Source organism: Lipotes vexillifer, unplaced genomic scaffold, assembly GCF_000442215.2.
Source record: "Lipotes vexillifer unplaced genomic scaffold, Lipotes_vexillifer_v1.1 scaffold802, whole genome shotgun sequence".
Taxonomy (NCBI): Eukaryota; Metazoa; Chordata; class Mammalia; order Artiodactyla; family Lipotidae; genus Lipotes; species Lipotes vexillifer.
The window spans coordinates 873,077-886,504 of record NW_006790237.1 but is presented as its reverse complement, the minus strand read 5'-3'; the positions used below and the strand labels follow the sequence as shown (position 1 = coordinate 886,504).

At 45.0% G+C, this 13,428-nt stretch overlaps 1 protein-coding gene across 1 annotated transcript in view; it reads right to left on the bottom strand.

Annotated features, from left to right (window-relative positions):
• Nucleotides 1-13,428, bottom strand: part of TRPM4 (transient receptor potential cation channel subfamily M member 4) — a 34,734-nt gene that overhangs the window by 1,852 nt on the left and 19,454 nt on the right. The window contains exons 16-20 of the mRNA XM_007463442.1: nt 13,121-13,198; nt 8,978-9,403; nt 4,037-4,169; nt 3,687-3,861; nt 3,300-3,477 (exon numbers count right to left, since the gene is read on the bottom strand). Coding sequence (XP_007463504.1) covers nt 3,300-3,477; nt 3,687-3,861; nt 4,037-4,169; nt 8,978-9,403; nt 13,121-13,198 — 990 coding nt within the window. The remainder of the gene's footprint in view (nt 1-3,299; nt 3,478-3,686; nt 3,862-4,036; nt 4,170-8,977; nt 9,404-13,120; nt 13,199-13,428) is intronic.

Here is a 13,428-nt window from a genome sequence, read left to right as displayed (position 1 = left end):
TCCCGCCAAAAAAAAAAAAAAAATAGCCTGGACACAAATAATAAAATAGGAAATGAAAATGGGGACATTACTATCAACCGTATAGAAATAAAAAGGATTATAAGAGAATGCTATTAATAATTGTACACCAACGGGCTTCCCCGGTGGCGCAGTGGTTGAGAATCCGCCTGCCGATGCAGGGGACACGGGTTCGTGCCCCGGTCCGGGAAGATCCCACATGCCGCGGAGCGGCTGGGCCCGTAACCCATGGCCACTGAGCCTGCGCGTCCGGAGCCTGTGCTCCGCAACAGGAGAGGCCACAACAATGAGAGGCCTGCGTATCACAAAAAAAAAAAAAAAAAAAAAGGTCCCAACCAAAAAGCCCAGGACCAGATGGTTTGACTGGTGAATTCTACCAAATATTTAAAAAAGGTTTAACACCAATCCTTCTCAAATTCTTCCAAAAAACTGAAGAAGAGAGAACACTTCCCAATTCATTCTATGAGGCCAGCATTACCATGATGATATCAAAGTCAGATAAAGATATCACGAGAAAACTACAGACCAATATCCTTTATGAATATACATGCAAAAATCCTCAACAAAATGCTAGAAACCTAATTCAACAGCATATTGAAAAGATTATAAGTGGGATATATGCAAGGAATGCAAGGGTGGTTCAACATACAAAAATCAATCAATGTAATATACCACCTTAATAGAACAAAGGAAAAAAACCACGTGATCATCTCAATTGACATGGAGACACAGAAAAGGCATTTGACAAAATCCAACACCATTTCATGGTTCAAACAAAAAAAAACAAAAAACTCAGAAAAGTAGAAATAGAAGGAAACTTCTTCAACTTGATAAAAGGTACTTATGAAAAACCCACAGCTAACATCATACTCAGTGAAAAAAGACTGAAAACTTTCCCCAAAGATCAAGAACAAGACAAGAATGCCCACTTTTGGGACTTCCCTGGTTGCCCAGTGTTGAAGAATCTGCCTTCCAATGCAGGGGGCGTGGGTTCGATCCCTAGTTGGGGAGCTAAGATCCCACATGCTGCAGAGCAACTAAGCCCGCACACCACAACTACTGAGCTCCTGCACCTCATCGAGAGATCCCTAGTGCCGAAAACTACAAAGCCCACATGCTCTGGAACCTGCGCACCACAACTAGAGAGAGAAAAACCCGTGCGCCACAACAAAGAGCCCGCATACTACAACTAAGACCCGACGCAGCCCAAAAAATAAAGAAAATAAATATTTTTTAAAAATGCCCAATTTCACCACTTCTATTCATTATACTGGAAGGTCTAGCCACAGCAAGCAAGAAAAAGAACTAAAAGGCATCCAAATTGGAAAGGAAGAAGTAAAACTGTCTCCATGGACATATGATATAGCCTACATATAGAAATAGAAAATCCCAGGGACTTCCCTGGTGGTCCAGTGGTTAAGAATCCACCTTGCGGGCTTCCCTGGTGGCGCAGTGGTTGAGAGTCCGCCTGCCGATGCAGGTGACACAGGTTTGTGCCCCGGTCTGGGAAGATCCCACATGCCGTGGAGCGGCTGGGCCCGTGAGCCATGGCCGCTGAGCCTGCGCGTCCGGAGCCTGTGCTCCACAATGGGAGAGGCCACAACAGTGAGAGGCCCACGTACCGCAAGGAAAAAAAAAAAAGAATCCACCTTGCAATGCAGGGGATGACGGTTCGATCCCTGGTCAGGGAGCTAAGATCCCGCAAGCTGTGTGGCACAGACGAATAAATAAATAAATAAACGTAAGAATCAAAGGATATTATCAAGAAAAGGAAAAGACAACCAACAGAATGGGAGAAAATATTTGCAAATTATATATGTGATAGAAGTTTAATATCCAGAATAAAGAACTGCTACAACTCAAACACTAAAATACAAACAACTCAATTTAAAAAACGGGCAAAGGGGGCTTCCCTGGTGGCGCAGTGGTTAAGAATCTGCCTGCCAATGCAGGGGACATGGGTTCGAGCCCTGGTCCAGGAAGATCCCACATGCCGCGGAGCAACTAAGCCCGTGCGCCATAACTACTGAGCCTGTGCGCTAGAGCCCGCGAGCCACAACTACTGAGCCCGCGTGCTGCAACTACTGAAGCCCGCAGGCCTAGAGCCCGTGCTCCGCAACAAGAGAAGCCACTGCGATGAGGAGCCCGCGCACCGCAACGAAGAGTAGCCCCCACTCACTGCAACTAGAGAAAGCCTCCGCGCAGCAACGAAGACCCAACGCAGCCAAAAATAAAAATAAATAAAATAAATAAATTTATTTTAAAAAATGGGCACAGGATTTGAACACATTTTTTTAAAGATGTGCAAATGGACAATAAGCCCATGGAAAGATGCTCAATGACACCAGTCATTAGGAAAATACAAATCAAAACCACAATGAAATAATCAGTTCATGCCCACTAGGATGGCTAGAACCTCTTAATAAGGAAAATAACAACTGTTAGTAAGGATGCGGAAAGGCTAAACATAGAATTACCATATGACCCAGCATTCTATTCTAGAAATATACCCAAAAGAAATAAAAAACGGAGACTCAAACATCAATTGTGAACAGCAATGTTCATTGCAGCATTATCCACAATAGCCAAAAGATGGAACCAACCCAAGTTTCCATCTTAAGATGAATGGATCAACAAAATGTCTTATATCAATACATCAGTATTATTCAGCCATAAAAAGGAATGGAGTGGTGGTACATGCTACAACATGATTGCACAATGAAAACATTATGCCGGACACAAAAGGACAAATATTGTATGATGTCACTTACATGAATCACCTCCAAGAGGCAGATTCATAGACACAGAAAGTAAATTAAAGGTTACCAGGAACTGGGCAGGGGAGGGGAAGATGAGGAGCTAACCCTTGCTTAATGGGTACACACTTTCTGTTTGGAGTGATGAAAATGTTTTGGAAATAGATAGTGGTGATGGTTGTACAAGATTATAAATATAATTAATGTCACTGCATTGTACACTTAAAAATGGTGACGATGGCAAATTTTGTTATATATATTTTGCCACAATCAAAAATTTTTTTAATCTTCAGCCTGGGCTCAGAGAGCAGATCAGATTCCAAAGTCCAGGTCAGGAGCAGACTCTGACTGGGTTTGGGGACAAGTCAGCATTAGATTTAAATCAGAGTTCAGAGACTAAAACTAGAATTGCTTAGACTGGGGTCAAGGGTCAAGCTGGGATCAAGAATCACGCCGGGGTCAAGGGTCATGCTGGGTGAGGTCACCCAGATGAGGTCAGATCATCAGAGAGCAGTGGGGACTCACCTGAACATCGCAATGAGCAAATTGACCAGCAGGATGTTGGCCACGAGCAGGAAGATGATGAGGAGGACCACCACCAGCCAGTTGGCATAAATCGAGACGCAGGAGCCTGCCTGGGTCCCTGAGGGGCGCGCCCATAAGCCCTTCTCCGATGAACAGTTGTCGGGCTTCATGAGGCTCACTGTGAAGGGAGATAGAGATGGAGCCAGAGAGACAGAGACCTAAGGAAGACAGAAATCCAGACAGGCATGGGAGAGCAGAGAGAGAGACAGAATCCCAGAAAGAGCGGGGACCAGAGACGCAAAGAGAAGGAGGAGGGGTCAGAGACCCAGAGATAGAGGAGAGAGAGAGGGGACTCGGAGGGTGTCAGGCCCTCTCATCCCTCCTTACTGTCTATGTCCTCCTGGGGGATCTGCCCAAAGATCTGCAGGTAGGGCCGGTAGAAGACCCGGCGCAGGATACTCGAGAGTTTACGGTCCTGGGGCCTAAGGAGCCCCTCCGTGGCCACCCCGTAGGCAACCAGCCACACGCCAAGGAAGAAGAGGAAGAAGAACACGTCCTTCATCTGCAGAAGGGAAGATGAGACCAATCCGGGCCCTGCCCTTCCCTACTCTGGCCCCGACCCTGCATCCAAAGCCTCGCCTCCTTCCCTGGCATTGCGTTGGAGTCCAGGACACCTTCCCTGGCTCCGCCCCTTTCCTCCTCTTGCCCCGCCACACCAGTCCCACCCCACCCCTCACCATCTTGTTCACGATAACGATCTTGGGCCCCAGATGTTTGTTGACTGTGAAGATGTGCAGCAGCCTCAGCGTGAAGATCATGAAGTCGACGCAGAGGACAGTACGGCCCAGGTCATACAGTCCTGCGGTCAGCCTGGGGTATGACAGACGCGGCAGGAGTCACTCAAGGGTTACAGGGTGCAAAGGAAAACCCCGAGTCTTCCCAACACCAGGCTGAAGGTGAGGATGTGGCCTCCCCAGGGCCAGACCTGGGACCACCCCCCCACCCCGATTCACCCGGGGTTTACTCAGATTTAAAATTTGGCACCCGTGACAGTGCCAAGCTGGGCTACGCAGGGCGCTGGTACCCATTAAATAATGGCTGCATGAACAACGGCCTTAGCAAAAAGCTGGGAGGTCCCTGTAACAAACAAGTTGTGAAAACTGCAGGAATATTTGTCCAACCTATACAAGGCAAAATATAGAGAGTTCCAGCAAACCAATAAGCAGAAGACAAACGACCTAACAGGAAATCGGATAAAGGATAACACACAATTCACAGAGGAAAGTCAAATGGTGAATAACATCAGCAATCCCTATGGGGAAAATAAAAATTATATCCCTATTTTGCATCATGTACTTTAACTTTGAAGGGATTAAAAACCTAGAGTAAAAGGCAAAACATCAAAATATTAGTAAGAAAATATAGAATTTCTTCCTAAGCTTGACGTAAGATAAATGTTATATAAGAAAAAGAGTCTTATATACAAGGCACGAAATCATAATAAAGGAAAAGACTGAATATTTAACTACTTTAAAATATAAAACTCATGTGTATTAAAAGATAACAGAAATATGATGGAGAGAGAAAGACAAAATTTTCTGCCAAAAATACATAGCCTAAATTTGATCAGGAGGGAATACCAGACAAACTTAAACAGAGGCAAATTCTACAAAATAACTGGTCTGGACTGTTCAAAAGTGTCAAGATTATAAAAGCCAAAGATGGACTGAAAAACTGTCCCAGATTAGAGACAATTACGGAGACATGACAACTAAAGGCAACATGGAATCCTGGACTGGCTCCTGATCCAGAAAAAGAACATCAGTGGACAACTGATGAAATTTAAATAAAATTTCCTGGTTCTGATAATATAAGATGTTAACATTTGGGGGATCTAGATGAATGGTGTATGGGAATTCTCTGTGCTGTTTTTGCAAAATTTTTTATGTCTAGGGGTTTTTCGAAATGAAAAGTTAAAGAATAAAAGAATGTTTAAAGAACATACAAAAGTGAAAAGACAAGCTGCAGACTGTAAGAAGATACTTAGAACAAAACCACCAAGGATTGGGATCCAGAGTATAAGGAGAGCACCTACCAAAAAATATATACATGCAAGAGATCGATGAACACAATAAATTAAAAACTGGGGCGAAGGGTATGAAAAGACAGTTGACAGAGTACATGTGCCATTTAGATATGAAAGATGCCCAACTTACCCAACTAGGAGTCAGGGATGCATAAATTAAAACAAGGAGAGGTCATTTTTCCCATCAGATTGTCAAAACATGTAAAGGTTAAATTGAGAGCTACAAAATTTTAAAGATTGAAAATATCAGGTATCATCAAGCATGTCCTCAAGGGGGCAGTGTCTTACCCAGATGGTGGGTGTGTAGCCCGAAGAAGCTATTTTACAAGGAAAGCCTTCCACATCAGGAATACACATACCCTTTGACCCACAAAGTGTACATCTCAGATGTATTATTACTTTGGAATAATAAAAAATTAGAAACAACTGAAATGTCCATCCGGAAGGGATTGGCAAAATAAAACGATTCATCCATTCAATTCTGGAGAACCCAGGAAATTTCTCCTGTGTAAAATGAGATTTTTTGGAATTTTTTTTCCCTGTCCAATAATTCTTCCCCCACCTAAAAAACGATGAGCTTGACAAAAATGTCTAAAATATCACTGGTATTCCTAAAGGGTGGTAGCACATGGTCCTAGCCCTTTCCCCTCAGAAGATACTTTATACAAAATGCAAGGAATAAACAGAAGCACAGTGTTGTACAAAACTTTCTTACTTGCTGTTTTAATAAATTATTCATGTCGAATTACTTTGTACCATTTTTAACACAGCATAGAGGAAGCATACCTCTCAGTGTGTCAACTGAGAAAAGACTAGGGGGTCATTGCTGTCAACCATCCAGATTATAAGAGGGGATGTCAGGACACTTCATCCCCTGTAAATAGTCACTAGGTTGTGACCACAAAGTTCTTTGTCTGCTCTCTTCAAAAGCAGTGGTGTCCTAACAGGTAGGACTTTATTTAAAAATAAAAAAACAACTCACCATCAGAGTACTGGACCCAGAGCAGCTAATATCTGATTATAACTTCATGTTATCTCAAGTAGAAAATGAAAGACGCTTTGTAGAGAAATTCTGGGCCTAATTCTGTCTCTTGAAGTTCAGAATTTCTGTCCCACTGCCTCATGAAAGGAATTCATTCATTTATTAAATCTGGCAAGAAGAAGTCTGTCTTGTCTGCTTTAGCCAGCGAAGACTAAAACCCCTTCTTCAGGAATCTGATGCAACATTTTTAAAGAATAAGGAATATTTGGAAATACTGACATGGAAAGAATGTCAGGACATATTACAGAGGAAAAGAAGAGGTTGCAAAAGAATAATAAAATATAGTATCATCCGTGTATAATATCTGTGTATAAAAGAAGTAGGTAAATGCATAGAAAAAGAACAGGCAGGATGTGCACCAAACTGTTGATGGAGGTAACTGCTGAGAAAAGGAAGAAGCTTGAAATGGCTGAGGAAGATAATCCGTTTGTTCTATGCTCTTCTTTATTTGAATATAATCTTGTTCAATAAGGACGCACTTCTGCATTTCTTTGGGCATAGACTATATCCAAAGATGTTTTAAGTTGCTGGGAGACAAGATAGATGTGGCTTGAGGAGTTTATAATCTTGTGTGAGGAGAGAGACAGCAAAAGTCATGGTCAAAGCACTACTGGGGGGACTCTCAGGATGTTAGAGGAACACAAGAGACCCAGAGTCTGGGTAGGAGAAAGGAAGACCTCCAGAGGCAGAGACAGCAAAGCTGAGGCTGAGAGGAAGTGTAGGAGTTGGCTTGGCCAAGGAGAGGAGGGAAAAGTGTTCCAGGAAGGGGGAACAGCATGTGCCAAGACCCAAAGACAACACAATTTATTCCCAAGGACATTTTGATTTGCCCTTTGCCCTCTCTCTGGCACCACACAATACAATCTAGAAACTATGGAAGAAATGAACTAACATTATATAGCCCAGTCTGGGCAACAGAAAATATTTGAGGGTAATTCCTCACAGTTAAGTTTTTTGTAAATTAGCTAAGAAATAAGCAGAAACAGTCAAGATTTTTATGGAGTAAAAAGTTGACAAAGCATTGAGGCCTCCCTGATGAAATTTAAAATTATGAAATTTGACCCAGGAAAACCAGACATGCAAGAAATAAAAGCCACAAAGTAAAATTCACAAACACAGACCCTAGATTTTGGCAAAATTTGATAGGACAAAAACACAAACGTTGAACCAAATATTTGTTGTAAAACTTAACCCAAACAATAATTAATCAAGTTGAAATAATTTCAGAAACTAAAAAAGAAAATAATTGAAGCTACTTTCACTGCCCTGCAATGTAAAATCAATCAAGGCAGTTTAAAGTAACTAGAAAATAGTTCCTTGGTAAGAATCCGTCAGTACTGGTAAAATTCTGACTGCAATTTTGTAATTACGCAGATTCAAAATACCAAGGATCACGGTCAAAGCCACTGGCCTTGTGAAGAAGGAACTGCAAGTCACTCTCAGACAAGCCAGAGTGTAAATGAAGAAAAGAGAAAGAAATCAGGGAGGCAGCCCTGGCAGAGAAGGGCAGGGGCTGAGACTCTGTCCACAGGCGCTGGCGAGCCCCAAGAAGCAGGGAGAGACAGGCCAGCTCTGGGTGTAGAAAGACCCTTGCGGGCCCTGTGGGGGATGGACTGGAGGGAAGAGAGGCTGGGGCGAGGGTCCAGGTGGGAGAGGCAGGAGTAGAGGTAAACAGGGGGATGAGACAGAGAAAGTCAGGTGCCAGGAGAACAGGGCCTGGGACCCAGGGCTGTAGATGAAGAGGACGGAGGAGGTGCGGGTGGTACTCAGCGTGTGGCCTGATTTCTGGGGTCCAGGACAGGGGTGCAGCTACAGGGCCATGTTGAGGACTAGAGAAACATCCTGTAAAGTCCAGACCTAGAATGAAGAGCAGTGGGGTTCTCATTTTATCCTATCAGCCCTAAAGCCCGATATCCACATGTGAGCAAACGGCTTACAGAACATCTTTAGGCAGTACTTTCAATGAAGATGGGATTTTTTTTTTTTTTTTCTTTACGAATAAGCAGGGGCTTCCCTGGTGGCAGAGTGGTTAAGAATCCCCCTGCCGATGCAGGGGACACGGATTCAAGCCCTGGTCCTGGAAGATCCCACATGCCGCAGAGCAAGTAAGCCAGTGCGCCTCGACTACTGAGCCTGAGCTCTAGAGTCCGCGAGCCACAACTACTGAAGTCTGCGCGCCTAGAGCCTGTGCTCCACGACAAGAGAGGCCGCCGCAATGAGAAGCCCGCGCACCGCAACGAAGACCCAATGCAGCCAAATTAATTAATTAATTAATTAATTTTAAAAAAGAATAAGCAGAGTTATTTTAAAATTGTGAATCACTATATGTATACTTGCAACTTATATAATATTGTACATCAACTATACTTCAATGAACAAAAGAAAAGAATAAGTGGAGTTGGATTTAGCCTCTGCCTGCCGCAGGGAAGCCAAGAGTTGAGACCCGCAACCCCACCCCTCACCCCCATTCCCACTCCCACGCCCCCACCCCCAGAAAGGAAGGGTCAGAGGTCGCCATGGGCCGGGAGTGTAGGGTCACAGGGCACTCACCGGCAGCCCACGCCCAGGAGGAAGCAGGTGAGGGCCACCAGGTCGCACTGGTTCCAGGCGTCTGACAGGTAGAGGTGCAGGCGGCGGCGCAGTGGGGCCTGGTCGGAGTCTGTCCTGGGGGCCCCCATGGCCAGGCTGCCCAAGCTGTCACCCAGCCCCTGGCGGAACTCCTCACAGAGCAGGGTGAAGGCCCAGAAGTAGAGCAGCAGCTCCAGAGCGCTGGGTGTCTCGGGCTGGAAGTCGATGAGTAGCACGTGGGTGAAGAGCAGCAGGAAGAGGAGGTAGCTGACCACGTAGCCCATGAAGGAAGTCACCGGCGCTCCCCAGAACTGGGGCCAGCGGCGCAGGCGGCACCCCCCACAGCAGCTCCTGCGGCTGGGCGACCTCAACACCTGCAAGGGCATCTTCTCCGGAGGGTCTGTGGGCCTGGGGGAGAGAAGGGAGAAGGGCTCAATCTGACTTCTGCACCTGACTGTCACCATTATCAGGACCTCTAAACTTTCATATCCTCCTCATCCTCCTTTCCTGACATTCCCCACCTTCACGACTTCTGACCCTGCCTGACCTGAAACTAAGTCTGATGTCTGCCATCACCTTGACTTTTGACCCCTGTATCTAATTTCTGACCTCTGAAATCTCCTACCATCAAGACTGCTGAGCTTGCACCTCTGACTTTTTCGACCTTTCTGACCTCTGGCCTCTGGGCTGACCTCTGACTCTTGTCTGGCTTTTGTGTCCAAGTCCCTCTTCTTTCACCTTCACAACCTCTGACTCTCTGTCTGACCTTGGACCATCTATCTGACCTCTGGCCCTCAAATATTACCTCTGACCCCCTCACTTTCATGGCCTTGGTTCACCAGGTTTGACAACTCAATCCCTGAATATTAACTTCTAACCCATAAATTCTGATATCAGATTATCCAGCACAGTTTTCTCAGATAACTCTTCCTTCCCTATATCTGATCTCTGATTGTACAGCCATATCTGAATTCTAAGCTTCTAGGTCCACTCAAATCTCTGACCCTTCTCACCTGAGTTTTTTTTTTTTTTTTGCAGTACGTGGGCCTCTCACTGTGTGGCCTCTCCCGTTGCGGAGCACAGGCTCTGGACGCGCAGGCTCAGCGGCCATGGCTCACGGGCCCAGCCGCTCCGCGGCACGTGGGATCCTCCCAGACCGGGGCACGAACCCGCGTCCCCTGCATCGGCAGGTGGACTCTCAACCACTGCGCCACCAGGGAAGCCCCTCACCTGAGTTTTGATCCTCTGTCCCAGTTTCATCCTAACTCTTAATTCTGACCTCAAATCAGAAACAGAAAAATGAATAATACAAATAATAATAAATTCAGAAAGCTAAAAGGAAAAATAAACTGTCTTGGAAAGGCATCCTCTCTTTATAAACCAAGTGGAAAGAAAACCCCAAAGTGGAAACAACCCAAATGTCCATCAGCTGATGAATAGATAAATAAAATGTGGTAGATTCAAACAATGGAATATTATTCAACAATAAAGGGGCTTCCCTGGTGGTGCAGTGGTTGAGAGTCTGCCTGCCGATGCAGGGGACACGGGTTAGTGCCCCGGTCCAGGAAGATCCCACATGCCGTGGAGCGGCTGGGCCCGTGAGCCATGGCCGCTGGGCCTGCGCATCCGGAGCCTGTGCTCCGCAACGGGAGAGGCCACAACAGTGAGAGGCCCGCTACCACAAAAAAAAAAAAAAAAAAAAAAACCAATAAAAAGGAATGAAGCACTGACACATGCTACAAAGTGGATCAATCTTGAAAACATAATGTTAAAGTTAACGAGGCCAGTCATAAAATACCACCTGGTGTATGACTCCATTAATATAGAATGTCCAGAACAGGGAAATCCGTAGGGACAGAAAGTAAATTAGTGGTTGCCTGGGACTGGGAGAAGGGAGGAGTGGGGAGTGAGACTGTTAATGGGTACAAGGTTTCTTGCTGCAGTGATGAAAATGTTTTCAAATTAATTTTGTGATGAGTTTACAACTCTGTGAATATAATGAAAATGACTGAAAACTGTACACCTTAAATGGGTGAACTGAATGTTATGTGAACTATATCTCAATAGGGCTATTTTTTTTTGTTTTTTTTCAGGCTGTTCTAAAGAAAATAAGCAGAAAGAACAGTAAAAGCTAAAGAAAGTGAGATGCAGAGAGGAGAACTAACTCCCCAATAATAAGAGAAAACAGATCTGGTAACAAAAATATGTGGTGGGCAGAATGCTCCCCAAAGTCTGCCATCTTGAATCACCTCCAGGCAGGAGACACACAAGATTCCTGGATGCCTCCCTGGAGGATAAGCATCCAGGAATCTGTCCTTTTACAAAGCTCTCCAGGGAGGTGGCTTTCTACGGTGACTAAAAGCACAGATTCAGGAACAAAAAGATCTGGGTTCAAATCCCAGCTCCACCACTGACCAATCACATGATATGAGGTGGGTGACTTAATGCCTCAGTTATGTCATCTGTAAAATGGGGATAATAATGGACCCTATGGCATAGGGTTGTTGAGAGAATTAAATGAACTGATTTTCAAAACAGTTTAGTGCACTGGCTGCCCACTGTGAGTGTTCTATAACCTCAGCTATTGTCCTCATCATATGGTACAAATGTTGGGAACTCACCAGACAAGGATACCACTATGGATCCTGACATTGGGACCCTCTGTCTAATTTTTTTCAGTGGTCCAAATTTTTTTCTTAGTATTCTCTTCTACCTTGACAAATATTTTGTATTCTTTGTGCATTGTCTCAGAAAAAATATGTATATACATAATACATTTAAATTTGACTTGTTTCACAGCAGGTGGTAGATTTTATAGACGTCTGGCAGTCTGATGATGTTTCTAACAGTTACCAGAAACACTTTTTCTTCTGGAATATTGGGGCTGAGGTTCCTCCCTGTTCCCATTCAGATGATTAAAGTAGAGATGGAGGGTGCAAAGATGGGGCCTCTTCCTGTTTCTCTATTACCATAGATTTAGACCCTTATACCTACACACACACACACACACACACACACACACACACCATTCAACAAAACAAGTGTATCAATAATAGCAGTAGTAATGCTAGTCCCCATTAACTGAGCACTTACTTTGTGCCACGCACTACAATATGCACATTTAATACTCATTATCTCCATGAACCCTCCCAACCGTTCCATCAGGCATTGTGGTATATTGTATTACTGTGGACGAAATATTTTGGTTCCCTCCCAGTGGGAGAATTAAGAGCTAAGGAATTATCATATGACTAGTTTTTGCCAATGAAATGTGGGCAAAAGTGACACGTGTCACTTCCAAGTGGAGGCTTTAAGGTCCAGAACCTGGTTTGCCATGTCTCTTTTCCCTCTACCATGAGGCCAGCAACATCTCAGCTCAGAGGTGTTTGCTTATCCCGAAGTGGAGACCACGTGGAGCAGAGCCACAGACAACCCAAAAATGGAGCGTGAATGACAATTAAATCCTCACTGTTGCCAGCCCACTGAGAGTTTGGAATACTTTGTCATTGCAGCATTACTCAACCTAACCTGACTAACATGTACAACCTTCTCTTTATAGCAAAGAAAGCTGAGGCTCAGGGGTGAAGCCACGTACAAAGGCAAAGTCGGGATTTGAACCCCACTCTGCTTGACTCAGAGCCAAGTCCCACAGCACCTCTGCTCTGCAGAATTAACAGAAGATTGATAAATTTTCTATTTCATTTGCTTAGGACTGATTTTGAAAACACCTTCATGGGTACCACAGCACAGAGATTAAGAGCAAAGGCCCTGGAGTCAGAAAAAAAAAATTGGCAAAAGATCCCTAAATGAACCAAATCCACCCAATTCCACTTGCTTTATCAAGACAGAAATAATTTTCTGTCATGTATCATGACATGTACAATTTTCTTCATGTATCATGAAGCAAATTGATTTTCAGTGAGGAACTCCTTGGTGGCAGAACCAAAGTTGATCCAAGCCTTGAGCCTGGCGTTTGGGAAACTTCCTCAGTATTTTCAGTGGCTTCATGAAACCACCATCTCCCGAAGCCCCACTTCTCCCCTCTGGTCTTGCTCCCATTACCTGGTGCTCCTGGAGCTGCCTAGGGTGCCCCCTACCCCTGCACAGTGCTGGTGCTTCACTCACTTGCCAGGCCCTTCCCCACTGACGCCCCTGTCCGTGTCAAATGCCAGGTCCTTCTGCATGGGCTCCTCATCTGGCTTCCTGGCATGGAGGGACACACAGAGTGAGAAATAGGGGGAGGGCAGGTGGGAGAGGAATTCTCCAAGCCAAACTCAGTCACCCAGAGCCACTGCAGGGAATGAGAGGTATCATCCCAAAGTGACCTTCCCCCCAGAGCCATGGCCAGAGGACAGAGGAATTGCCACTAGAGATACTGCAGGGACCCACCCCCAAAGCTTGCTTCCCACAGCATGCTCCCAGTCTGGGGGAGG